General features: G+C 37.0%; 1 protein-coding gene across 2 annotated transcripts in view; it reads left to right on the top strand.

The window, feature by feature from the left end:
• Positions 1-13,615, top strand: part of LOC118814840 (nucleus accumbens-associated protein 2) — a 74,561-nt gene extending 60,946 nt beyond the window's left edge. For both annotated transcript variants that reach the window (XM_036580652.1, XM_036580654.1), the window contains exons 3-6: positions 5,603-5,779; positions 8,847-8,952; positions 10,674-10,771; positions 12,089-13,615. In XM_036580652.1, coding sequence (XP_036436545.1) covers positions 5,603-5,779; positions 8,847-8,952; positions 10,674-10,771; positions 12,089-12,618 — 911 coding nt within the window. In that variant the 3' untranslated portion in view covers positions 12,619-13,615. The remainder of the gene's footprint in view (positions 1-5,602; positions 5,780-8,846; positions 8,953-10,673; positions 10,772-12,088) is intronic.
• The last annotated feature ends 12,522 nt before the right edge of the window (positions 13,616-26,137 follow it).

Raw genomic sequence — 26,137 nt, 5'->3', positions numbered from 1 at the left:
CTTAACTCCCCCAAAAACATCGCACGTGGACATTGCAAGAGAGAAACAATCAAAAAAAAGAAAGAAAATAATGAATGAATTAATGAAATGATTTTTTCCATTTCATGTAAAGCTTCTCTCTCTTTCAGTGCATGAAATTAGAAGAGGCTGGGGGAAAAAGTATGAGTCAAAGCGAAACCCCTTCACCACTCTCTCCCGACTTTTCCCCGAAACCCTTTATAGAACAGTCCTGCATAATGCTTATGATTATTGTGCAGAAGCTTATCAGACGCAGTCTTCCTCTCTAAATGAGGAGAGTGGTGCTTTCACTTTGAAGTTTATTTCCGTTTAATGAATCACTCAACCGTCCAGGCCTGACTCAGAACATGACCGGTGGAAAGTGGAAAGATTTCTGAGAGATTACAGTCAAAATAAATCTCACCTCACTGCCGAACAGCCTGGGCGAAAGGTAGCCTCTTTCTCCAGGCCCCCTAGTGGCCACTCTGCTGACGAAGGGAAAACGACTCAGATGTTTTTAATGAGAGTAATCCTGTGGCGTAACAAATTATCCCCTGGTCTGTATGCAAAGCTCTTGGATTCCCCCTCCACCACCAGCCACACCACCTCCACCTACCTTAATCTGACGCAACAGTTGAATCAGGCAAGACTTGATGTAATAGAGCAAAATACCAATAGACTCAAAGTCGTAGATATATATAAGATATATAATGGTAGAAGACAAACAGAGTGTGTGATTGGGTGCTTGTATTATTTGTCAGCAGAGCTATCCGTGACAGTGACCACAAATTTTTCTAAAATTTCTGCATAATTCAGTGTTTGAGATGTAAACAGAGTCATTCAGAGTGGTTTGGTGTGAAATGGTTCAGATTTCTTTACAGCAGTGGTGATAGGAACCAGGGGTCGCCATGACTACAGCACAGATTTAGACACTTACATGAGTCTTCTGAGTTTTTATACTGAATTATTATAATAATATTCCATTCCTGAGATTCCATAGCAACACCTTAGCAACCACCTGGAATACTTTCGTACTGGCTTTATCAAGCCAGCTCAATTGACCTCTACAATCTTTGCAAAATTCCTGTTCCAGTTCAGTTTTTTTTATTTCATTTTGAGTGGTTTTCATAGTTTATCTCATCGTATTTTGATGCATGTTGCTTAATTTCTGAATGCTGAACTACTTCTACTATGGGCCTGGGATGCTCTGCTTGTTCTGCTCATATGGGTTGTGTGAATGTTCTAATGTAATAACGTGAACGGTCCGCTTACAGAGGCAAAGCAGGGTTTGGGAATTGGATTGACGATGCAGAGGCTATTAGACATGGATAGTTGAGAATCCAAAGGTGACTCATGGGCCTCCCAAAGCATGGGCCTGTATGCACATTTTCATGCACAATTGCAGTTTATTTACTAAAGATAACATGTTGGAGAAAAAAAGGCCAAATTTTTTATAGAAGCTGATCCAATTCGCTCTTTTTCCGATCCAGAATTTTATGCTGGTATCATCTTGGTGCTGTCTCTGTTTATAATATTTCAGTAGTTAAAAAATGTAATTCAAATGATATTTAAGTAAAAGCTAAAGTACTGTTTAATCCTTTTTTCTTGATACTAGGAATTCACTTTACACATGTAACAATGTAATTTCCACTGGTAAATATTTAATTCTAACTAGTCAAAATTTTTCTTTTTTTTTAAAAAATAATTCATGGGTTTAATGGGGGAAACAATTTAATTGTCACATGTAGAAATATAATTCTTAATGTCAAGAATTCATTTTTTACTAGTAAAAATACAAAGTACAAATTTTTGCTTGTGAAAATTTGATTTTTACTAATAATAACTTAAATTTCACATGTAACAATAGTATTTTTACTTGTAGAAAATAAAATTTTACTAGTTCTAATTATGACATGGAAAAATAGTAAAAATTTAATTCTGGATATCAAGAATTAAATTTCTACATGTGAAAATGTAATTTTCACTAGTGAAAATTTCATTCTAACTGGTAAAAATGTTTCCCCCATTAAAATGGACGTGGAAACTTGTGAATTATTTTGAAAAAAAAGAACAATTTTGACTAGTAAGAATTCAGTATTTACTAGTGAAACTTAATATCAAAAATTAAATTTTAACTAGTAGATTCTTACTAGTAGATTAAATTCTTGATATCAAAAATTACATGTTCACTGGTAAAAATTAATTTTTTTATATCAATAATTAAATTTTTACTAGTAAGAACTTAATTCTTGGAATCAAGAATTCTCTATCAAGAATTACATTTCTACATGTGAAAATTCAGTTTTTACTAGTAAGATATCATAAAAAAGTATTAAAAGCCATAGAAATCTGATTTTTTTTCCAAACAGAAACTGTTTGGGAGCACTCTTCCTCTGAATGTGCTACACAGAACCAGCCAGCTAACATTAGATCCGTACATTTCACAGCAGGAGTGGAGATTATTAGTATCAATATTAACAGTTTCTTTATTGTTATCAGCTTATTCAACTTATATTATATTATAATCACAGTGTACAAAATCTTTGAGAATGTTTTAAAGCATCATCACAGCTGCCAGTTTTGCTGCAGTTGTAGTTTTTGGGGTTAATGTGGTTTAGCAGTGATGACACCTTACTGAAACTCTGCAGTCTGGTTAATGTGGTGTTACCTGTACAGATCTGCTGTCTCTATACTCTAAACTTCATAAACACACACTGCTGCGCAAATTTATACTAAAATTTCTGTTTGAAAGTTTGAACACCCCTGGCCAAACTGCACGTTTTGTTTATTTCCTCAGTGCAAATTCATCAAACTTCCACTAAAATTGAAGGAGGTCAGCAAGGACAGCAGAAATCTCTGACTACATAGTGACTTTTTTAGGAAATGATTCAGTGCATCACGAAGTGATTCACCACAATTTGAAATGCTACATTCGTAAGCATATTCCATGATGATGTTTTTCTAAGTGACAATAAATTAGCATATAATCTACAGACAACTTCAGTATGGCGATCTTCTACAAATTTTAGTGCACAATTTCTATTTTTTGGAAAAAAAAATCTAATATTAAATATTACTTTTGCACTGGAAACATTTTTATGTTTAATATATCCCCCCAATAAAATAAATTTAGCAAATTGATTGATTTTTAAGTGAAAATAAGCGAACCAACCTTCTACAAAAAACACAGTTCTTTCTGCAGATTTTAGTGCACAATTTATATTTATCTGCTTTAATTCTTTAGGGTATGTTTTGGTTTTTCCATCTGAATTTAAATGACCAAATCGTTAGGCAAATTATTCAGTAAATGTATGTTTTGTTTTTTTTAAAACCTTCCCTCAAATTAACAGAATGTGTTTTATGATCACACATGTTGCTATATGCTTACAATTTACTGCTGAAAGCCAAAAATCTTAGATGCTCTTTGTATTTTTTTATAAAAATAATTTTTACAGAGCCGATCACTGAAGAGACGCCATCTATTTATAGTTTATAGCCCAGATTTGTGGAAAAATGGGTCGACTTTCAGTAGAAAAAAAAATTATGAGTTCAGCTTCTTTTATTATAAGGGTTTAAAATTACATTACCCATCTATTAGACTGGAAAGAAGACAGTTACAGCTCTCATACGACCCCCACCTTTAGAATGTAGCTTATGAAATATGAAAGTTATGAAGAATATGACAAAGTGCGTTTTGGACCCACCGGTGGTCTCAAGGAGTTGAAGAGGTTAAACACATTGAAAAAAAAGTAAAGCATAAAATATAAAACGCACCATAGCTTATGCACAGGCCACATTTAATGTGTATTCTTTCCCCAGTAAGTTCAATTTAGCAAATAAACAGTAATTGTGCATTAAAATGTGCAAAAGTGTGTTCTCTGTAAAGGATGTGTAACTTATTTACACTCAGAAAATCAACCAAATATGGAATTTGATGCAACCTTTGCATACGACTCTGTATAAGGTAAGATGCCGATTGTAAAGCACACTGCGTCGTTTCCTCTCGATGAATGAAGTGTTTCGGCGCTGCCGTTAGACTCAGTTTGACTCTGCAGTAGCAGATACAGTATTGTGTGCAGTCAAATGGGGCCATGAGGTTTTTGTCAAAGTCTCCAGTTTCACGTATTCCTGAAATCCATTCTGTCTGTAATGAGTTAGGACACAGGAGGGTGACATTGTGGGATATTTGAGAGTGCTCTTTATGTGTGTGTGCGCACTGAGTGACAGTAAGATTGTAGAGGTCAATTAAAAGAGGATCAGGGACAGACAGAAACCAAAACTCTTCTCACTCTAGCCGGCGCTACATTAAAACCTGTATTGAATTTTAGCAATTAAACTTTGATGCAGCCACAGAGCAGGCGGGCTGAGAGGAAGTGGCGACGCTTTGAAAGCTTTAAACGCGCATCTAGCCACTCTTTGGTTAGGAATCCATCCGCTAGAGCGCTGAAAAAAGACTCAGCTCTGGAGCGATGAAACTTAAAGCCTCTATTAAAAAAAATAAGCACATGATCTGTCGCTTTTCCCAAACAGGCCAACTCTCACCAAACTTGAAGGAGGTCAGCGAGGACTGCTCAAACCTCTGACCTCGTAGTGACTTTTTGGGAAATGATTCAGTGCATCATAAAATCTCAAATGATTCACCACAGTTTGCTTTGATTCAGTTATAGGTGTGAGCAAATTCCATGTGTGTGTTGATTTTCTGAGTGTAAATAAGTGAACGCTTCCTCTACAGAGACACACTTTGGCACATTTTAATGCACAATTACTGTTTATTTGCTAAATTAATATATTGGGGGAAAAAAAACAAAATGTGGCCTGTGCAAAAGTTATGGCACTTTTTATAAGTTGTAGTTTGCCAGTCTGTTAAAATACAGCAAATAAACAAAAAATGTGCGAAAATTAGTGGAATAACATCATATTTAAGTGTGTCATATTTAAGGTTTGTTAACTTATTTTCAGTTAAAAAATCAACAAAATGAAATTGGATTGAGGTGCCCACACTTTTGCACACAACTGTAGTTTGGTACGATTCTGAATTGTTATTAAAATATGCTGCAATATGAGTGGAGGCACTACAGTAGTGAGACTAAAAACAATAAAAAATGAAGATAAAATGTACTTTTTTGCCTTTCTATGTTTAAAAAAAGCCGAAGAGCTTTATTTTGACCAAAAGTTGACAATGAATATTGATATATTATAATGTGAATGACCTGTGAATGTGAAAAACCTTTTTTCCACTCACTTTTTTTTTAAGCCATTTGAAAATACCAGCTGCCCCTTATGTTGTATAAACATTGTGTGGTACTTGATGAAAGGACAAATAGACATGTACAAATTTACTTTAAGTAAAATCTTGTTACATTAATGGACAAATAATTTTTTCCCCTCTTGAAAGAGAATGTTTTTCAGATGTACTGTATATGCATATATATATATAATCACTATTGGATACCAATAATTAATTGTAATAATATTGAAACAAAAAAAAAAAAAACAATTCTAGTTTTTCAAACCTGCAGCACTTTAATCTTCACCTAATTTTGAGTTTATTCATTGGCCTGTTGTTTATTAATGTGTTTGATCACATTTTGTTTTTGTCCTGCAGCAACGGATAAGCCTGAGATGGCAGCCGTTCCGCTGCCGCAGGAGAGCCGCCCCTGCGTCCTGCTGCGGCGAGACCTGGTGGCTCTGCCGGCCAGTTTAATCAGCCAGATCGGCTACCGCTGCCACCCCAAACTGTACACAGAAGGAGACCCCGGAGAGAAGCTGGAGCTGGTGGCAGGTGAATTTCTTTCACTGAATAACTTTGCTGTTGTGAAATGACACAGAAATCCCAGTACATACAGTCCGGATATGCTGCAGAACTAAACTACAAAAGCAGCTCATTCCAGTTCATCATGGTTGTGATGTCACAACCTTAGGAACACAAAACAAACACAAAAGGATAAAGAGAGGTTGTAAAATGTCCATATAAAAATAATTATGACTATTTTGGTACAACAACACAAATGTTATGCGGACATAAGTACACAGGGACAGGGAAGTAAGTAATTAAGTTGGTAAGTAAGTACATAAAAAAGTCATGTAATCAGTTAGTTAATACAACCCCTTTTCCAAAAAAGTTGGGACTCTGTATTTCATAGAAAATGCTTCTAAGACAACAAATCAAATTTTATTGTTTTTTGAAAAATATTTGCCCATTTTGAATTTGATGCCAGCAACACATTCCAAAAAAGTTGGGACGGGGGCAACAAAAGGCTTTTAAATGTGTAATGCTTAGAAAAACACCTGGTGGTCAATTGCCAACAGGTCAGTAACATGATTGGGAATAAAAATGAGCATCTCAGAGGGGCTGAATCTTTCAGAAGTAAAGATGAGGAGGGGTTCACCACTCTGACTACACGATCAAATAATGCAATAATTCAAGAATCACGTTTCTCAACATAAAATAGCAAAGAACTTTTGCTTTTCATTGTCTACAGTACATAATAACATTAAAAGATTCAGAGAATCTGGAGAAATCTCTGTGTGCAAGGGACGAGACCAAAGGCTGTGATCTTTGGGCCCTCAGGTGGCACTGCATTAAAAACAGACATGATTCTGTAGTGGAAATCACTGCATGGGCTCAGGAACACTTCTGAAAAGTGATGTCTGTGAAAACAGTTCGGTTCTGGACGGAGGGGAAGTGGAAAAGTGTCCTGTGGTCCGACTAATCGACATTTGAAATCCTTTTTGGAAATCATTGACACTGTATCCTCCAGACTAAAGACCACTCAGCTTGTTATCAGCGCACTGTTCAAAAATCCAGTATTCATGATGGCATAGAGGTGCATTAGTGCACATGGCATGGGTGACATGCACATCTGTGAAAGCACCATTAATGCTGAACGATATATACATGTTTTGGCAACATATGCTGCCATCCAGATGACGTCTTTTTCAGGGAAGGCCTTGATTGTTTCAGCAAGACAATGTCAAACCACATTCTGCACGTATTACAACAGCATGGCTCTGTATTAAAAGAGTCCAGGTGCTAAACTGACCTAACTGCAGTCCAGACCTGTCATGACTGAAAACATTTGCCACATTATGAAATGTAAAATACGACAAAAAAGACCCCGAACTGATGAACAGCTGAAATCCTATGTTAATCAAAAATGGGAAAACATTTCACTTTCAAAACTACAGCAGTGTCTCCTCAGTTCCCAAATGCTTACATCGTGTTTTTAAAAGAAGAGGTGATGAAACACAGTGGTAAACATGCCCCCGTCTTTTTTGGAACGTGCTGTTGGCATCAAATTCAAAATGGGCATATATTTTTCAGAAAACAATAATATTTCTCATTTCAACAGTTGATTTGTTGTCTTTGTACTATTTTCAATGAAATATAGGGTTTAAGTTATTTGCACATAATTACATTTTTTTAATTTATTTACCGCGTCCCAACTTTTTTGGAAATGGGGTTGTAAGTCAGTCAGTAAGATAGTCAGTAAGTAAATCAGTAATTGCATTAGTAAGTTAGTAAGTATGTCTGTATATAAGTTAGTAAGTTTATATATAAGTCTGCAAGTTAGTAAACTAGTGTGTAAGTCAGTAACTTAGTAAGTCAGTAACTTAGTTAGTAAATACATAAGTTAATAAGTACATAAGTTAATAAGTACATAAGTTAGTAAGTACATAAGTTAATAAGTACATAAGTTAGTAAGTACATAAGTCAGTAAGTTATTAAGTCAGTATATAAATTAGTAAGTTAGTAAGTCTAAGTATGTAAGTCAGTAAGTCAGCAGTTAAGCAAGTCAGTAAGTCGTTAAGTAAGTAATTAGGCAAGTGAGCAATTAAGTAAGCCATTAAGTAAGTCAGTAAGTCATTATGTAAGTAAGTCAGTAAGTAAATTGGTAAGTCAGTAATTAAGTAGTCAGTAAATGATGAAGTAAGTCAGTATGTAAGTCAGTAAGTATATAAATATGTCAAGTTAGTAAAGTCATAAAGAAAGAAATTCAGTAAGGTCAGTAAATAAGTAAGCAAGCAAGCAAGTAAGTAAGTAATAAAAGACAGAAGTCAGAAAATGTAAATTTACAGAAAATCCATAAAAACACACAAAAAATGTAATTATAAACATGTACAAAAAAGGTTACAACTGGGACATTTTTACAGACCGCCAGACTTTTCTTTTTACAGATTTGCAGCCCATTAAAAGTTTATATAAAAATATATAAATAAATGAAATGTATACATACAAATTTAATACGGAAACAGTAGGACAGCCTGCAATTCTGAACAGCTTGTAAAAATATCTTAATTTGACCATGTATTGTTAAAAATGTGGCTGTAGGTAGAAAACGTCCCGTCACAAACCTACTCTCAGCGTCTGACTGCCATCACACTGACTACCTCCTAGTTACAAACATCTACAAACTTATATTTGACGAAGAGCGTGAAAGGCAGGTTAATGTGCCCATCAGTCAAGCATGTTCAGCTGTGTTCTAAAAATGCAGCAGTCCTGCCTGCGAGGGTGACCGTAGATGTGGGCGAGACTTGGCAACCCTGTCCTGAACCTTTCTTATTCAATTTATTTTACATTTACTTCATGGGCGTCGCTTTGCCCACAAGTAAATATTGCTAAAGTCCTGACGCTGCCAAGGCAGCTATTTACTTGGCCGAGGAGCTGAAGATCCTAAAGCGTACAGGCTGATGTAATGGACCATAACCGATGTCATTCCGTAGACGCGTAAGCCGTTGCATTTGCATGTTTTGGCTATTTTGCACCACCAGAGCTTATTACAGCTCCAAACAGGCTGCAGAGGGACAACAGAGCAGTGTTGAAGGACACAGTGTTGTCTGTGCTGCAGGTACAGGGGTGTTCATGACCAGAGGACAGCTGATGAACTGCCACTTGTGCGCTGGCATTAAACACAAGGTGCTACTGAGGAGACTGCTCGCAACCTTCTTCGACAGGTTTGTGACCACACAACTATATACACACACATACCTATATACACATATAAACATATATATATATATATATATATATATATATATATATATATATATATATATATTTATATACAAACACAGACATAGTGTACTGTTTATGTAAGTCAAAGCTGGCTTGTCAACTGTTTGCATGCACAAGAGTTGTGTTTGTAAATTGATAATAATCAGATATGGCTTTACATAAACAGTAGACTATGTTATATATACAATACATATACAATAGTGAATATACAACATTTATGTCATCCATAAATAATAGGCTACACACACCATACTCTTACTTTATATTTGTGTATTTTTGTTTCCTTTTACTTATGTATGTATTTTGCAGAGTTTACTGTACTTTACTGTAATCTCTCACTCTCTAAGATTCTTATTGGATCATTCTGTAATATTCACAAACCTTGGTAGTAGAAATGTGCACTGAATCAAGCTGAACTGAACTGAATCAAGTCTATTTGAATTAATTTAAATTGAATCAAACTGAACTGACTGAAATCTAATTGAATTACATTGAATTAAATCAAACAGAACTGACTTAAATCAAATTAAATTACATTGAATTGAATCAAACTGAAGTGAATTAAATCTAATTGAATTAAATTGAATTGAACCGAGCTGAACTGAAGTAAATCTATTTGAATTGAATTGAACTGAACAGATTTAAATCTAATTGAATTAAATTGAATTGAACCGAGCTGAATTGAACTGAATAAAATCTAATTGAATTACATTGAATTGAATCAAACTGAACTGAAGTAAACCAAATTGAATTAAATTGAACTGAACCGAGCCGAACTGAAGTAAATCTAACTGAATTAAATTGAACTGAACCGAGCTAAACTGAACTAAATGTAATTGAATTAAATTAAATTGAACAGTGCTGAACTGAATTAAGTCTAACTGAATTAAATTTAATTGAACCGAGCTAAACTGACAACATGTAATTGACTGAATATGAATTGAACCGAGCTAAACTGAACTTTTCTGAACCGAATTGAATTAGACTGAACTGAACTGAATTGTGGGTTGAGAGATGCAGCATGTTTAGAATGTAATACTACCCTAAAACTGGAATTTAGCTTCATCCTTTATCAAACAGACCTGTGGCTGCATCCAAAACTGCAAACTACCATAATAAATAGTATATCACAATGGTAGCATCATTAGTACAGTGTAGTATGGAATAGTAATGAATTGATTTGTAGTATAGTATAGAGTATTATAGTATAGTGTAGTGTAGTAGAGCCAAATGTAGCGTAGCATAGTATAGAGATTTGTAGTATAGCACATTATAATGCAGTATAGCACAGCGTAGCGTAGTATACTGTAGTGTAGCACAGTGTAATGCAGTATAGTGTAGAATTTTATCGTCTTAACTCACCTTAAAACACCTTCCTCTCAATGTCCACATGTTTCTGACCTTAATTAGGTAAATCAGGAGTGTTGCGTTGGGGGTGGTGAGTGGGTGGTGTGTAGATCACCAGGACCACCCCTGCTCGATGGCATCACTCCTAAGAACCCATTTCAGCACCGGTATTTTTTAAGAGTGTAGACTTGGAGGTCTGTTGTGCTGGAGGGTAGATGTCCATCAGCAGGGTTGAATGTATTGGTAATGTGTTTTAGTTTCTCATGAGTTTCGCTCCTCTGTGCCCCCTGGTGGCTGCTTGGTTCTCCTGCAGGAACACTCTGGCTAACAGCTGTGGAACTGGCATCCGCTCCTCAACCAGTGACCCCAGCCGGAAACCTCTGGATAGCCGAGTGCTAAACGCTGTCAAACGTATGTAACATTTTGTGAGATGTAACTTTTTAAAAAGAGCAGCAAAAAATACAGTAACCCCCCTCACGTCAAACATAGTCGATCAGCTAAGACCATTTTAGTTTCTAAAGTTTGCTACTTTAGATTTACTCTGTTGCTGACAAGCAGTGAAAGCTTATACCCCACCACATTAGCATGGTGCTAACATCACACAGTGGTCTCAAACCGTTCAGTGATCTCTAACAGACTTGCTTATGTGGGTTCTAATACTGCATGACTGACTGTTATGTGTTGAAACGGTGCCACAGTGCTAGATTTATCGCTAAACCTTTTATCCAGACTTTTAATGATGTTTATAGATAACAGTGTGTCAGCAACTTCATAAGCAAGTCTGGTTGAAATGATGTACACTCTTAAAAAAGGTGGTTCTTCGAGGGTCTTTAGTAAAGAGAATGGTTCTGTACAGAACCATGAACACTCAAAGAACCCTTTGCATGATTAAAGGGTTCTTTGCATCTTGAAAGGGATCTTCAGAATGTGCTTTAGATGGTTCTATACTGAATCTTTTTGAAAAGGGTTCTATTTAGCACCAAATTTGGTTCCTCTATTGTTACGATGTCAAGCTTATAACAATAGAAGAACCCTTTTTCATGCCATGTAGAACCCTTTACAAACAGGTTATATATAGAACCATCTTAAGCACATTCTCCATTAATTGGAGAACACTTTCATGATGCAAAGAACCCTTTCATCATGCCAAGGCTTCTTTGAGTGTAAATGGTTCTATATATCATTTCTTTTATTATCTAATCAGTTTCTTTATTAAAGAACCCTTGAAGAACCTTCTTTTTTTAAGTGTGTATGCGTGCAGTTTGCATGATGCTAAATATGTAGTGGCTGATTGACTACATTTGGGGTAAGGGGATTGTTCGAATCCCGAACCCACTAAGGGGGCGCAAGTGATGGTGGGAGGAGGACGTCAGCTGCCAGAGAGCAGGCAGCGATGATGGTCCCGCCTCCTGTTCTGCAGTGAGGCCGCCTGGGTCGAATGTGAGGTGTAGTGAAGCGGCCTTGCTGCAAAACAGGAGGAGGGGCCATCATCGTTGTCTGCTCTCTGGCAGCTGACATCCCCTTCCTGCTGTCACTCGCGTCCCATAGCGGTGTTCAGGGTTCAGGCCCCGCCTTCCCGCCGGTTTTCGCGGCTGTTATCAGGGCCCGGGGGACGGGTGCAAGGCACATACCTCTTTTTATGTCTTATCACAATCTGTTGTAATGTTTTGTTTTGCTAAATTATATAGAACATATAACAATAATGTGCTTCTCTTCTTTTCCCTCCAGTTTACTGTCAAAATTTCGCCCCCAACTTCAAGGAGAGCGAAATGAACGTAATTGCTGCCGACATGTGCACTAATGCACGGCGTGTGCGGAAGCGCTGGCTACCCAAGATCAAGTCCATGCTGCCTGATGGGATGGAAGTGTACCGGGGGGCTGCGAGTTTAGGCCTGGGGGCTGCCATGGCAGGTGTTCCGTTGACCTTTGATCCTGAATTTAAGCCTTTGACTCCGTCGGGCCTGGTTTTGGACCAGCGGCTGTTTGGAGAGCGGAAGGATCCGGAAAGAACGCTGCAGCTGGATGGAGACAGCCCAGAGCACCAGGAGGGTCCGGAGCCCGAGCTTTCAGGGGTCAGGGGCCAGGAGGGACCCGAGGACGAGGAAGAGGAGGATGGAGTGTCAGCTGAAGGTGTGGAAGAGACGTTGGAGGCCACTCCATTAATCCTGGGTGCTGATGGGGCGGTCCGCGGCCCACGGACCCTCGAGGGACAGCAGGAGGAGGAATTTGTTGAAAGTCTGAGGATAAACGGGCAGTGAAGTCCAAGCAACTCACCTGCACTCGTCTCTATAGCGCCCCCTGCTGCTCTTTCTTGAATAAACAAGCCACACTCGCAGTACATAACGCCACCACGCTAACGTAATTGGCCCCAGTACTGACCCAAGGGATACACTGTATTTTTTCTGTATTTTAGTATTTTCTTTGCTTTAAAGCCCTATTTTGAAGTCTGGATTAGTTTCATTTTAAAGGGTACTATAGTTTATATGATTAACAGCAAAACTTGTGATTTTAGTCCAGTATGTGTAGTTTGACACTAATTTACTTTATGGTGGAGCAAAGCATTTTTCATATCTTGTTGATTTCTATGGATACAGGCATCGGTACAGCAGAGAAGGTGCAGACAGCAAAAAAAGTTGAGCATTTTCAAACTTTGTGGCACATTTTGCCAGCTGGAGGCCAATCAGAAAGATAAGGTTTATTGCAGTGCACTTCGTCAAGATGATTGTGAAGCTGCAGTGGAGGAAAATATGAAGTCCAATCTTGAATTAACATTCAGCGAGAGATTACAGAGAATTACATTATTTGAAATTTTTCATTTCACCTGCAGTTTATCAGGCCTTGGAACTAATCCAGCTCCAATAGGGCTTAAAACACCCACTTCAACTTAGCAAGGGCTTGTTAAGTAGCTAATTGGTTGAATCAGGTGTGTTAGAGCAAGGAAAATGCTGAAAAACACCAAAACGTGAAAGGGCAGGGGTGCACCAGGACTAGGGCTGGGATCTACTGCACTAACCTATACAGCAGTGTGTGTTGGGTAATGCAGGATGGGTTTGATAGGTAAACAAACACAGGCATTGCTCTGTTCCATTGAGAAAACAAAGAGGTTCACAGTTGTGCACACTTTTCTAAACCATTTTATTCAAAAAAGAACTCAAATATATACATATCACTGCTGTCAGAACAAAACCTCATATATCCAAAATAATAACTTTACAGGAGAAGGAAAAAATATACTTTACTTTTAATGTAAGTCAATGGAACCAGACTTTTTTCCATTTATTATGAAATTAATACACAACGTAAAGGGCAATAGGCATTTTTAAATTCTATCAAAATCTGAAAAATGGCAAATATATATATATATATACATATATATATATATATATATATATATATATATATATATATATAGCTTGTATATAAATGCATATATATATATATATATATATATATATATATATATATGCATATATATATATATATATATATATATATATATATATATATATATATATATATAGATGTACATATTAGTAAGTCAGTGATGATTAAACACTGGCCTGCATTACTTTAGCGAAAGATTTGGCTTTTGCTAGATTATATTAACATCATTCATCAAAACACCCACAAAAACTCATCTGACACCATGATTGGGTTCACAGCACACAGTATAACAGCACTGTGATTGGTTAGAATCTCATTTGCAAACTGGAGCCTTCTGTAATATCAGTATTGCTACAGCAAATATCGCGATAACAATTAACAAACAATATATTGTGTATTGTGCAGCCTCAATGCAGCTAATCTTGCAAATTTTTCCAAGTTGCTGTAGAACAAAAGACAGTTTGTAATTCTTACAGTGAAAAGAGTGACCTTCATTTGGAGACGTTATGCAAGATATTACAACACACTGAATGTGCTGTACTTTGTAGGATTACTGTGACACAGTCACTGAACAGAAGGAAAATTATACATTTACTCATTTACTGCAAAGATATTATATTTTTTAATTTAAGATTTAAAAACATAATTTTAAAAAAGCTAAAGCAGCCAAAACATCACATGAATGTATCATGATTTGGTTGTTTTATCATGAATTTTTTGGTTTTTACAGTGTGCTGAATTTTCTTTTCTGCATTACAGTCATTGAAAGGAAGGAAACTGGCACCTTCGATTACTTATCTAATGTAAATATACTTAAATGTACTTTAAAATGCTAAAACAGCTTAACAGTAATGTAAAGCAGTAATAGTTAAATTGTTTTAGCATTACTTTTGCAGGTTATTGCGATACACTGTATGAAAAGGAGTTACTCATATATTACTCATCCTCCATTTTACATTGTAAGTTCTGTATTTAACATGCAAACCAGTACCAACACTGAAACTGTCCGGTTCAGACTGTTTTGATGCTGCGTAACTTGCAGTAACTCGCAGAATGCCTGTGTTTGTTCATGTAACAGACTCTCACAGTACCACCCTGACTTCCATTTGAACCCACTGATACATACATAAGCAAGCATTTGACAACATTTCCCATTAAAAAACGTCTTTCGGAGAGTGGATTGCGTACGTGCTGAAACATTTTAATGCACTAACACAAAACGCTTGCATGCAAAATACAGTCCACACGGCCACACTGTAATCCACATCCCCAAATAAACACAGAGCGCTACCGTTTCCCTGAAGATCTATTGTTTATCGTCCAAGAAGAGACACTTTTTCATTTTTTTTCCTTTCCTCCGAAACCTACATGGCCTGATTTTCTGCTGAGTTTGGCTGCAGTTGAAGAAATAAAGAATTAAACCTGCCAAGAGCAACACGCAGGGGAACTATCTTTCAGTGTGAGCGACAGAAGAAAGATCCATGCATTTTTTGGTAATGGTTCTCTACTGTAAATTATTTAATGAAACTAAACTAGTATCAAATTGCTGGCTTTATTGCATTTGCACTTGAAGAGGTGAGGGAGGGTGATGGAGAGAGCCCAGTTTTTGTTTTATTTTATTTTATTTTATGTTAATTTTTTTTAATAAAACTCAATCTCTCCCCCTTTTCTCCCTCCTTTTGCTGGATTTTGGATTTGAATTTGGACAGATTTGGACCCACCGGCGTCACGTTAGCAAGGGCTGCTCTACAGAAGCTGTACAGATGAGAAATTGCACAGCAACACTACGAGCTTTGACACCATTTGCTTCCTATTTTATTTTTTGTTTGTTTTGTTTTTTTTTTTTAGCTGATTTGCCACCATTCTTTGTTGTTGTCAATCGTGTGACATCACCCAGAGCAAATGCAGTGCGCTCCCTCTTTCCTCAGCATATTTTACTCACCAGTGTACAGTATGATACCCTTATTTCCTCTATACACTGCTACACTGCTACAAGACTGTCGTGGACACTGACTTTGTGGCAAAATTAAGAGGTTGTGTATTTTCTACCTGCATATAAGTTTGCTGCAGTTTTGCAAGGACATATTAGAACAAAAAATTAGCATCATTAACTAGACACTGTCAGAAATAAGGAACGGGGAGGGCATTGCATCCGAATCCCATCCAAAATACTGTGTTTTTCTGAATGTCAGAATCTTCAGGTTTGTTAAAATCGTGTCGTTTTTCACTTTTTCTCAGCTTGTTTTCTGATTTGCCTTAAAAAAAAACTCTGATAAGTTTCCGCCCTTAGTCAGAATGTGTTTTAAATGAAAGAACTAAGAGAATTTTAGCTAAGCAGTGTAGCCGTAGAACACTAGAGGTGGTGTTTTATGATGAATAAAGTGTTGGCTGTGAATTTGCCACTTGTTTCACTAGCACTGTGAAACATTTCCCTTTCAAACCTCATAAAATGCTTTTTATAAGCAATAAAATACTTGAAAATGCTTCATATTTCAAAACCAAAGCCTACAGTTCGCTGTGTTCACACTGGAGTTAAGGTACCAGACGACTCCAGCTGTTAGGACTGCTGATACGGCTTCATTACTCTGCTATCGTGCTAGTTAGCAAGCTAAAGCCTACTCGGCTAACAACAGCAAAAAAGTAAATGCGGAACTGCAGTTCTAAAGCAAAGCTTAAAGCCAAACAAAGCATTTTTTACAAATACATGTGTGTCACAAACTTCAAAACACATTATGCATGACAAAACAAAGTGCATGGCTAGCAAATTAGCTAAAGTTAGCGAGTGCTCGTCAACAAAAGTACTAAAAGGAGGCTTCGGTCGTCATGGTGATATTTTTCATCATAACACACCACCTTGAGTGTTCTGTTGCTTTTATTCACTAGTTTTACAAAGTAAAGAAGACAAAAAAAGAAAGGTTTGGACGTTGTTTTCAACATTGGCAGCTTCCTCCGCCATTGTTGTCAGCAACCGTTGTTCAGTGGAGTAACAGAGTATGAGTAGAAACCTTTTCATGCGGTCTGGACTAACTTCTGTATAAAGGAACGTAGAATTTTTGTGATAGAAGTTATAGATAATTTAGACCTAGAGTCTCTTCAGAGATTGATTTTTAAATGTAGCTGATATATTTTTGTGCCATTTGACTTATATATTCGCGTGAGAGGCTTTAAGATTGCAGCAGTAGGGTTTGGATTGCACTAGTACAAGAGCGTGTTCACCGAACGTATTCGTGAGAGCTTGGTATTTTTAGCATTAGCAGTTTAGCGAATGAAACGAAAGAGCTTGTGAACGGCCGCGCTCGATGGCGCCACGTATTTTTAACTATCGTTGGCCTCTTATTCCCCAGGGTATATTTTGGTTTGTCCATCTGAATTTACATGACCAAATCGTGAGGCAAATGATTCAGTAACTGCATGAAATAAATGTAAATTTTTATTTTATTTATTTATTTTTTCGTAAAAGCTCCCCTCAGATTTACAGAACATGTGTTTTATGATCACACATGTTGCTATATGCTTACAATTTACTGCTGAAAGCCAAAAATCTTAGACGCTCTTTGTATTTTTTTATGAAAATAATTTTTACAGAGCTGATCACTGAAGAGACGCCATCTGTTTATAGTTTATAGCCCAGACTTGTGGAAAAATGGGTCGACTTTCAGTAGAAAAAAAAATTGTGAGTTCAGTCTTTTATTATAAGGGTTTAAAATTACATCACCCATCTGTTTGACTGGAAAGAAGACAGTTACAGCTCTCATACGACCCCCACCTTTTGAATGTAGCTTATGAAATATGAAAGTTAAGTTATTGCATTTTGGAACCACCGGTGGTCTCATGCAGTTGAAGAGATTAATGACATCATGTTAGCTGCTAGCATATGTTAGCATGCTCGCCGCTTTAGCACTAAATGGTAGGGCTGCACGATATGGTCAAAAATTGCATATTGCGATAAGCCTTGTGATAAAATTAGAAACAAATTGGTGCACTGTTCATGTGACATGGCTAAAGATTGGCTTGTGTAATTTTCACCAAAACTATTGACATTTTTTGGATGTGGTAAATCAACCAATATAATAATAACAATAGCTGTAATGCTAAGAATGGTAACAATCCACAGTAACTTTCATCAGGAGCGTTTGATGGCCAAGGTGTTCACAGCACACAATAAAAATGATTTGATGGTTTATTTACTGGGCTAGTAATAATTTGATCTCTGATATTTTTACCTTTTTATGATATTGCACATTTTGAATTCTTCAGAGCTCTAATTATGTTAAACAGATTAGTGGAATTCATAGAAAAATGTAAATAATAATAAAATATAATACATCCAGCTTAAGCCCCGTCCCCTATCCGCCCCATACTCTGATAGGCTGTTTCTAAAACCCTAGTTTTTATCATCAACATGTTCCATTATTTCAAATACTGTATTTTCGATACCGTATTAAAGTCTTTGCACCCTTATTATGTACATATTTCAGGCCTTGGCGATGAGGGCTATAATTGTGATAGTGATTAAGAAGAGATATATTGCGCAGCCCTGCTGAAGGTCAAATTATGCATTTTTTCGAGCTGATGTTTCTCTCACAGATGCGGCTTCTTAGTCTTATGGAGGGCCCAGAATGCAGCGTTCTGTGTTAATGAATGCTGCTGTCAAACAAGGCCATAGTTGACTCCCAAAACTGTCTTTATTTGTGACTGTGATTCAGCTTCAACCGACTAGACGTCTCCTCCTCATCGTGCTTATCTCCAGTCCAGCGTTTTATCGTTTCTTCCAGCTGCCGCGTCTTAAAGTCATGGCTGAGCTTCCTTATCATTCGCCGTTTAGTGAAATGCGGTGAAGAGTAACACTGTGGACTCCTGGCGAATCGTGACTCAGTCGCCATGATGTGTAATGAACACGCTGTGTTTTTGAGGACGAGTCTAAGTGCCTTAAAGAGACTACTGATGGGACTGGCTAACGGCTAACGGCTAACAGCACCTCCCCCATTTAACTGCAGTATAACATGAAGTACACCACAGGCCAAAAGCGTGGAAGGAAGGCATTGATTAAAGTTTTAGAAATGTTGTGCAGTTCAGTTTATTGACCTCTTTAGGCTCCGCCCTGTTGCAAGGTTGGTCAAGCTTTAGAGCAAAAGGCCCGTTCAGCCTATATGAAACTCACCATTGAGTTTCCAGTTTAAAATGCTACACCAACGAGCTGGACTGTGTCGTGTGCAAAAGTTTTGGCACCCCCCGGTCGAATTCCGTGTCTTTTTGATTATGTTAGTGTAAATAAGTGAACACATCCTCTACAGGGAACTCGCTTCTGCACAATTTAATGCACAATTACTGTTTATTTGCTAAATTTAACATGATTGGGGAAGAAGTCAAACATAAAATGTGGCCTGTGCTTAAGTTACGGCTCATTTTATATTGTGTGTTTTCCTTTTTTTCCAATGCGTTTAGAGCAAATAAATAGAAATTGTGCTGTAAAATCTGCAGAAAAAATTGTGTCCAGGGTGTGATAGTTATGACGGCTCCCAGTTTAAGTGTCCTGCGTCTAAATGGAGGAATCAGGTGGATCTGATTTAGGGCTTGATCCAGTTTTAGTTAAGCAGTGCTTTAATGACTTACATGATTAACTCATTAATAATCAGTTATTGCTGTGGTTTGCATTGCTGCACATTTTTAGGATCTAACTCAACTATTCCAAGTGAATGAGCACATTACTGCAGGATATCAACTGAGAAAAATCTACATTTTCATGTTTATTTTTTACGAAGTTAGTGCTGTTTCAAAAGTTTTGGCCTGTCGAGTAAGTAGCTGAATGTTTGATCTACCTGAGCATATATGATGGAATGTGGCATAATAATAATAATAATAATAATAATAATAGTAATAATAAATTCTACTTATAAAGCACCTTACATGATGATTTGTGACATACTTAAGAAAAGAATGGGCTGCAGTCTTATACAGTCGCCTACTGAATTAAAAAAATATATATAGCCAATTATATTTTTTCTATTTTTTTTTCTTCTAAGAATTGTAGCTACTGTAAGCTTGAACATACCTGAGGATTCTGACAAAAATTGACCAAAACCACATGTAGATTGTAAAGAATGTCTGGTTTATGTACAGTACTGATCTGATCAGAACAGTTATAATGGGCTTATTTACTCCATGTCTTTCAGTCTGAGCCTGTTTGAAAGACATATAAATGAATTTTGTCTGCTTCAGAGTCTGAAAACAGTCGACCAGTACTGCCAGTATATTAACACCAAGGAAGAGTCATTACACTATTAGGTTTGGTGTGAAATGGTTCAGATTTCTTTACGGTGGTGGTGATAGGAACCAGGGTGTCGCCATGACTACAACACAAATATAGACATTTTATTCACTATCCAAAACCACCAGTGAACCTACACGAGTCTTCTGAGTTTTATATGGACTGTTGATGATAAAATTGTGATAAATGTGAAAAAGTATGTTTTCTTTGGGGACTATTTTGCCTCACAACACCCTGTATGTATCCTTCCACCATGAAGATCTCTTAAAAAATCCTTTTAGGCCAAAATCTTCTGAAACTTACTACAGACTACAGAATGGTGAGACATTAGGCAGTGAATTCATACCCATTTCATGTAATAAACTTTCTGTGAGGGAGCTTTTAGAGGTGGACGTCCGGTTCCTATCATCACCACTGTGAACAATTCTGACTCTGTGAGTTTTCTCTAGAACAGAGCATTTCACACCAAACCACTCTGAACGACTCAGTTTATGCTTTAATAATTTTATTATGCAGAACTTTTGACAAATCTGCGGAGTTCCCCTTTCTGCAGTCTGTTTTGTCAGTCGTTGAATCCATAATCAAATGATTTGAATATGTTCTATTTCCCTCCCTCACACTTGCTTCATCTTCTTTGCATAGAATCTGTGTACTTGTTGTATCTGCCTTTTCCGAAACTGCTCTGTGATTTATCTTCCTTTACCACATTTCTTTTTATTTTTTAAGCACCATCAGGCTCTAAATTGATGTAAAGTACTGTGCAAAAGTCAAAGACCACCCTTCATTCATTTAATTACAAGTCAAAACTGCCTTTGAGTACAAGATTTGCAAAGAAATTGGTTGATCATTTTCTGAAGTAATCAAACACATTCAGTGTTGTTGAGGTCTGGGGTGGTCAGTTTATCTGATGGGGACAGTTTTGGTGTCTACCAGGTCTTCCAGGTGGTTGTTAGGAGCCCCATTTTGACTTTTAATCATTTTGTTTGAATTCACCACATATTTTCCTTAGACTTCCTTCCTTATGCAGGTGGGTTATCTTATATCTGATCTCCTGAAAAATTTGTAACTTGTACTTAATGGCCGTTTTGTGTGGAAATTAAATGCACGAAGGGTTTGCACAGTACTATAAAATGTTCAAATGTTGCACTAGATGCTGAGGAGAACCTCAGAGAATGTTGATTGCTAACCTGTTAGAGTGGAAAGCTCTGTTTTGTGGTAGCATAATGCTGTCCGGAGTGCGAGACAGGCTAATTTATATGTTTATGTTGTACGGTGTAGATGCTACTCCTTCAATAAGACCTTTATGGTCTCTAAATATTTGGCACTAATCGCTTACATGATTGCTTTTGCACAGCCGCGCGACGCTGGTTGTATCTTCCTCGAAAGCGTGCACTCGTGAGGTATGTGAACAAAGGGTCGAGTTTTTCGGAGCCTGTTTACAATCAGTTCCGGGCTCCTTTTGTCTTCGTATTCCACTGTCTGTTCTCTAACGGCACCGAACCAAATGAAACCCCGTCAGAAATGAGCAGAGCTGTGAATGTGAATCACTGACTGGTTTGTTTGGCAGCTCTGGAGGATGCTGTTCAGGAGGTACTCTGGTTTCATCATTGGTTTTTGGCTGAGGGTCAGTTAGAGTGGAGAGCGTTTTCCATTTTGAGATGTTAGAATCAGTTTTTTTATAATATTAGTATGCACTCTTTATTGGGGAAAACACAAGTTCAGGCCCTATTTTCAAATTTAAAGTCCCCAAGAAAAGCGTGGTATATTGTTTTTAGGGATACACGGTGAAATCACCAAATAATTGCTTTAAAAAAAAGACTTTTAGGTTCGATCGACATTTCAAACTGATATTTGATGATGTGTTTATCATAGTATTGAATGTTTTTAGGTGACACTGCACTAAAATGTATGCATTTTATTCATTTTACTGCATTTGTAACCTCTGCAGAAATAAATGTTATATTTCTGTGTAATGCTAAAGCACCTGAAAAAAATTGTACATCAGCATTGGCCCACAATTCCCATATCGGTGCGTCCCTAGTTTATATCACCTGTATTTCTAATTGTGTAAATACTTCCTCCAGTCACATTTGTGTAATTTTGCTTGTTGCTTGTCTTGTTTTAATAATTCTGAAATGTTCCAAAATCATCTACCCTGTGATTAGTTGATAAATTTGATTGGTGTAAGTTATCGAAATTCAGACGAAAATGCATCCATGACACTAAAGACTTTCATTAGTCCGAGAACAGATATTTCTTACAGAATACATTGTGGAAACAGATCAGGCTGAATTATACTTCTGCATTTGCGCATATGCAAATGTGTGCACGTGTTTGCATAGGTGTCTGTCAGCAGACCCGCACATAACGTGAATGTGAGTACGAGTGGGCGTGTCCAAAGCAGAATGTACATCAAAATTTTATGTTGAAAATTTTAAGAAAAAAAAAAAAACATAGAAGTTTCTGGCAAGATAGGTTGAGACTTTTATTTTGAAAGACATGGCTATTGAAAGGGAAAATATGTAAGGGTTTATGAGGGCTACTGTGGGAAAGCAATTTTTGCACTATAATTGAGGATCACTTGTGGCAATATTATGCAGAAACCGATCCTCAAGCTAGTTCTGGTTTGGGGTCTAGTGCTACTCTGACGCTACCAGACCGCTAACACTTGAGTTGAGATTCGCTCATGTCTGTTTACCCATAAACCCTTTCTCTGCGCCTGTATGTTGACATTCTTCGTTGCCGAAGTATAAATCAGCCTTTACGATATGATTACCTGATAAAAAGTACAATAAATATTAGAAGATTAGCTCAACCAAGCACGCTCATATGGCTAACAACAAATGGAAGCCAGTAGCTACCAGTAGCATGCACTGTTAGCAAGTTTGCTTCTGTATAATACAACAAAACAGGTTCTTTGACTTGTTTTGGTGCTATTTAGTACCATTTAGAAACCATTTAACCAGGCATGGTTGGCATGGTTCTATTTGTACCCTTTTCCTTTACTAAAGAACCCTTAAAGAACCACTTTTTAAAAGGTACAGCTCCGTTATCGTAATGCCAACTGATGGGTAATCACTTTCATTCACCGCTCTTTTAAACTACGCTTTCGATCTGAACTAAAGACCCCAAAGACCCCTCAGCATAAGCCAATATGAAGTCAGGAGGACTGAACTGTGTATTTGGACGTCTGTATTTGTGCCCAGCTGTGTGTCTTTGTCTTTGAAAAATAATGCCAGCACTTTATAGACTTTACCATTTGGGGGGGAAGGTGAGCCAAACCTACCAGTAGGGTTTTAAGCAAGCAACCTTCACGTGCTCAGAGCGCAGACAATCAAAGAAAGAACGTGCACTAATTTTCTGGGAGAAGTATTAGCACTTATTAGCTAAGCTCCTGCTGTGTTTCCAGCTTTGCTTGGCCTCCGCGTGCCTGAGCTACTGCAGGTTCTATTAGCGTCTCTCTCATTGAGCAGTTCAGCTGAATGGGGATTCAGTGTCCACTAGGCCATCAGTAGTTGGCCTTGTCTTTTGCTGTATGACCAGCTTGCCATACCAACAACTGACTGTTGTAAAAGTAATGCCAGCTCTGGTCTCAGGCTGTAAAACAGCCAGCTATACCTGACTGGCCGACTACGCCTTTTAGGCTAACTGCTTACCATGAGGCCCGGAACGCTTAAAGCAGCCGAGCTTTGTTCAGTATGGCAATACGATGCGAATGAGAAAAATAAATGTGCTTCAGTGTTCTAAAGTGAGAAAAATGAAAGTCCTGTTCAAACAGTTGTTTACGCCTTTAAATGACACTTTATTCTAATGCAAAATGCCACAAACTATGTTATAATAAATAAATCATTTCCATTACCTTTTTTTCTGGATTTCTCCACCACCAAAATTTGGTTTGGTTTGACATTGTGTAGTTCAAGTGACTGATTCTTTTTCCAATGCAATACTGAAAAAGTCTGCTTTCTAATAAAAATCCTTATTTCACCAAAACCTTTGCTGAGGTCCTTATTCACAACAGAACATGTTTGCCAGTGTGAATGTGTTGTTGTTTGCAGTAGCTGATTTCGTTGTTGTTTAGTGGAACAACTATAGCTACACCGATCAGACATAACATTATGACCACCTCCTTGTTTCTACGCTCATTGTCCATTTTATCAGCTCCACTTACTATATAGGTGCACTTTGTAGGTCTACAGTTACAGACTGTAGTCCATCTGTTTCTCTGCATACTTTGTTAGCCCCCTTTTAACCTGTTCTTCAGTGGTCAGGACCCCCATGGACCCTCACAGACCAGGTACTGTTTGAGTGGTGGATCATTCTCAGCACTGCAGTAACACTGGTGTGTTAGCGTGTGTTGCGCTGGTCTGAGTGGGTCAGACACAGACACAGGTCATAATGTTATGCCTGATCAGTGTATAAGAGCACAGTTTCACTAAACAAGATATCTAAAGATAATGTGCAAGGGGAATTATTTGGAAGCACCTGACAAACTGTGTACTGAGGCTTTTATTTTGGAAAAAAAAAGCAGCTACTGTTAAGAACCGCAAGCCTCAAAAAGTTTCTGACAGGTGCAGTGTTAAGGCTTTTATTTTGAAAAATGCATAGCCATTGTATGGTAAGACAACATGAAGGAAACAACAAAAAAAGGAAAAATGGGATAAAATAGATAACCTGTTACTTTTAAGGATCAAAAAAAATTTCTGTATTGTAACAAAAAATGGCATTTGACTTGTGGTAATAGAGGAAACTTTTTTGGTGCTATATAGAACCATTTTTTTTTTATTCATATTTTTATTAAGACACTTGTCAGGTAACAGTTCACAGATACAAATGCGTTTGGAAATGCAGAGGGACCATGTGAGTGGAAGATCTAAGGATGATTATACAACCAAAAAAAAACATGGATAAGTACAAAATTAAGATAAATTATCAATATTATTCCAGAGAGGAAACCATATTTGCCAATATTTGTCTTTTGGTGTAAATCAAAAGTTAACTTATCAAGACACAGTTTAAGAGGTGGGACCTGAGGAAAAAACTAAAGAAGTAAAATACATTTTTTAGCAATATAAACCAGCAGAATAAATATCTTTGTAGCATTATAGTGAAATGTATCTTCCAACTGGCCATAGAGTAAATATAATGTAGGGCATAATGTAAACTGTATATTAAGAATTTCTTGTATAGCTGAATGCCCCCCTTCCCAAAATGTTCTGATTTTATCACAGGTCCAGAAAGAGTGAATAAAAGTGTCTTTATGTAATTGGCACTTGAAACATAGGTCAGATCTTTCTGGAAATATCCTATATAAGCGCAAAGGTGTAAGATAAAATCTATTAATAACCTTAAAGTTGAGTTTGTTTATATTAATTGAAGTGCACTTAGGGTATACATTTGAACAGATAGAAAGCCAGACATCCTGATCAATAGCCTCCTCAAACCATTTTTTTAAAGGTTATTTACAGATACATATAGAGCTCAGTGTAGAAATCTGATACACAGTCATATTTGCACATGTATCATGAAGGGGTATGTTTTAAAAAATATGGTCATATAGGTAGTGAACATACATAAGTGAGTGAACACATACATATTCTGTATGCCTGATATCTGTCTGATACATAGGCCAAAGGAAAAAGCAAAAAATCTAAATGAAATACAAAAAATATATATAATATAATATGAAGCTAGAATATATGAGTGATGCATTCTGTCTATATACGACTAATATTTTCTGTTTTATCTTTTTAAATAGACATATTACACATATATTTTTGCAAAAGTTAATATAGGGCTGAAATATATGTCCTAGCCAATTTCAAATAAGTAAGCATATATGTCCATATGTGACTAATACAGTTATGTATGGAATGTAGGTGAAGTTTAAACGTCATATATTTGAAATCCATACATTGCCATTTATCAGTACTTTGTTATGTAATTTAAACAGTAAAAGCGGGGTTCTGTGGGGGGTGTTGATAGATGTGAGAGCAGAAAGAGACTTAAAACCATTTTTTCAGAATCACGACAGGGCATTTGCAGTTGCAAAACAGGTGCTCAAGGCGTTCGTGATGAAGCTTTTATTTTGAAAATGAGAAGCTACTACTGGGGATAAAACCAAAACG

The sequence above is a fragment of the Colossoma macropomum genome, unplaced genomic scaffold (assembly GCF_904425465.1).
Source record: "Colossoma macropomum unplaced genomic scaffold, Colossoma_macropomum, whole genome shotgun sequence".
Lineage (NCBI taxonomy): Eukaryota > Metazoa > Chordata > Actinopteri > Characiformes > Serrasalmidae > Colossoma > Colossoma macropomum.
Note: the sequence above shows the minus strand (reverse complement) of the source record. Positions and strands in the feature narration are given on the sequence as shown.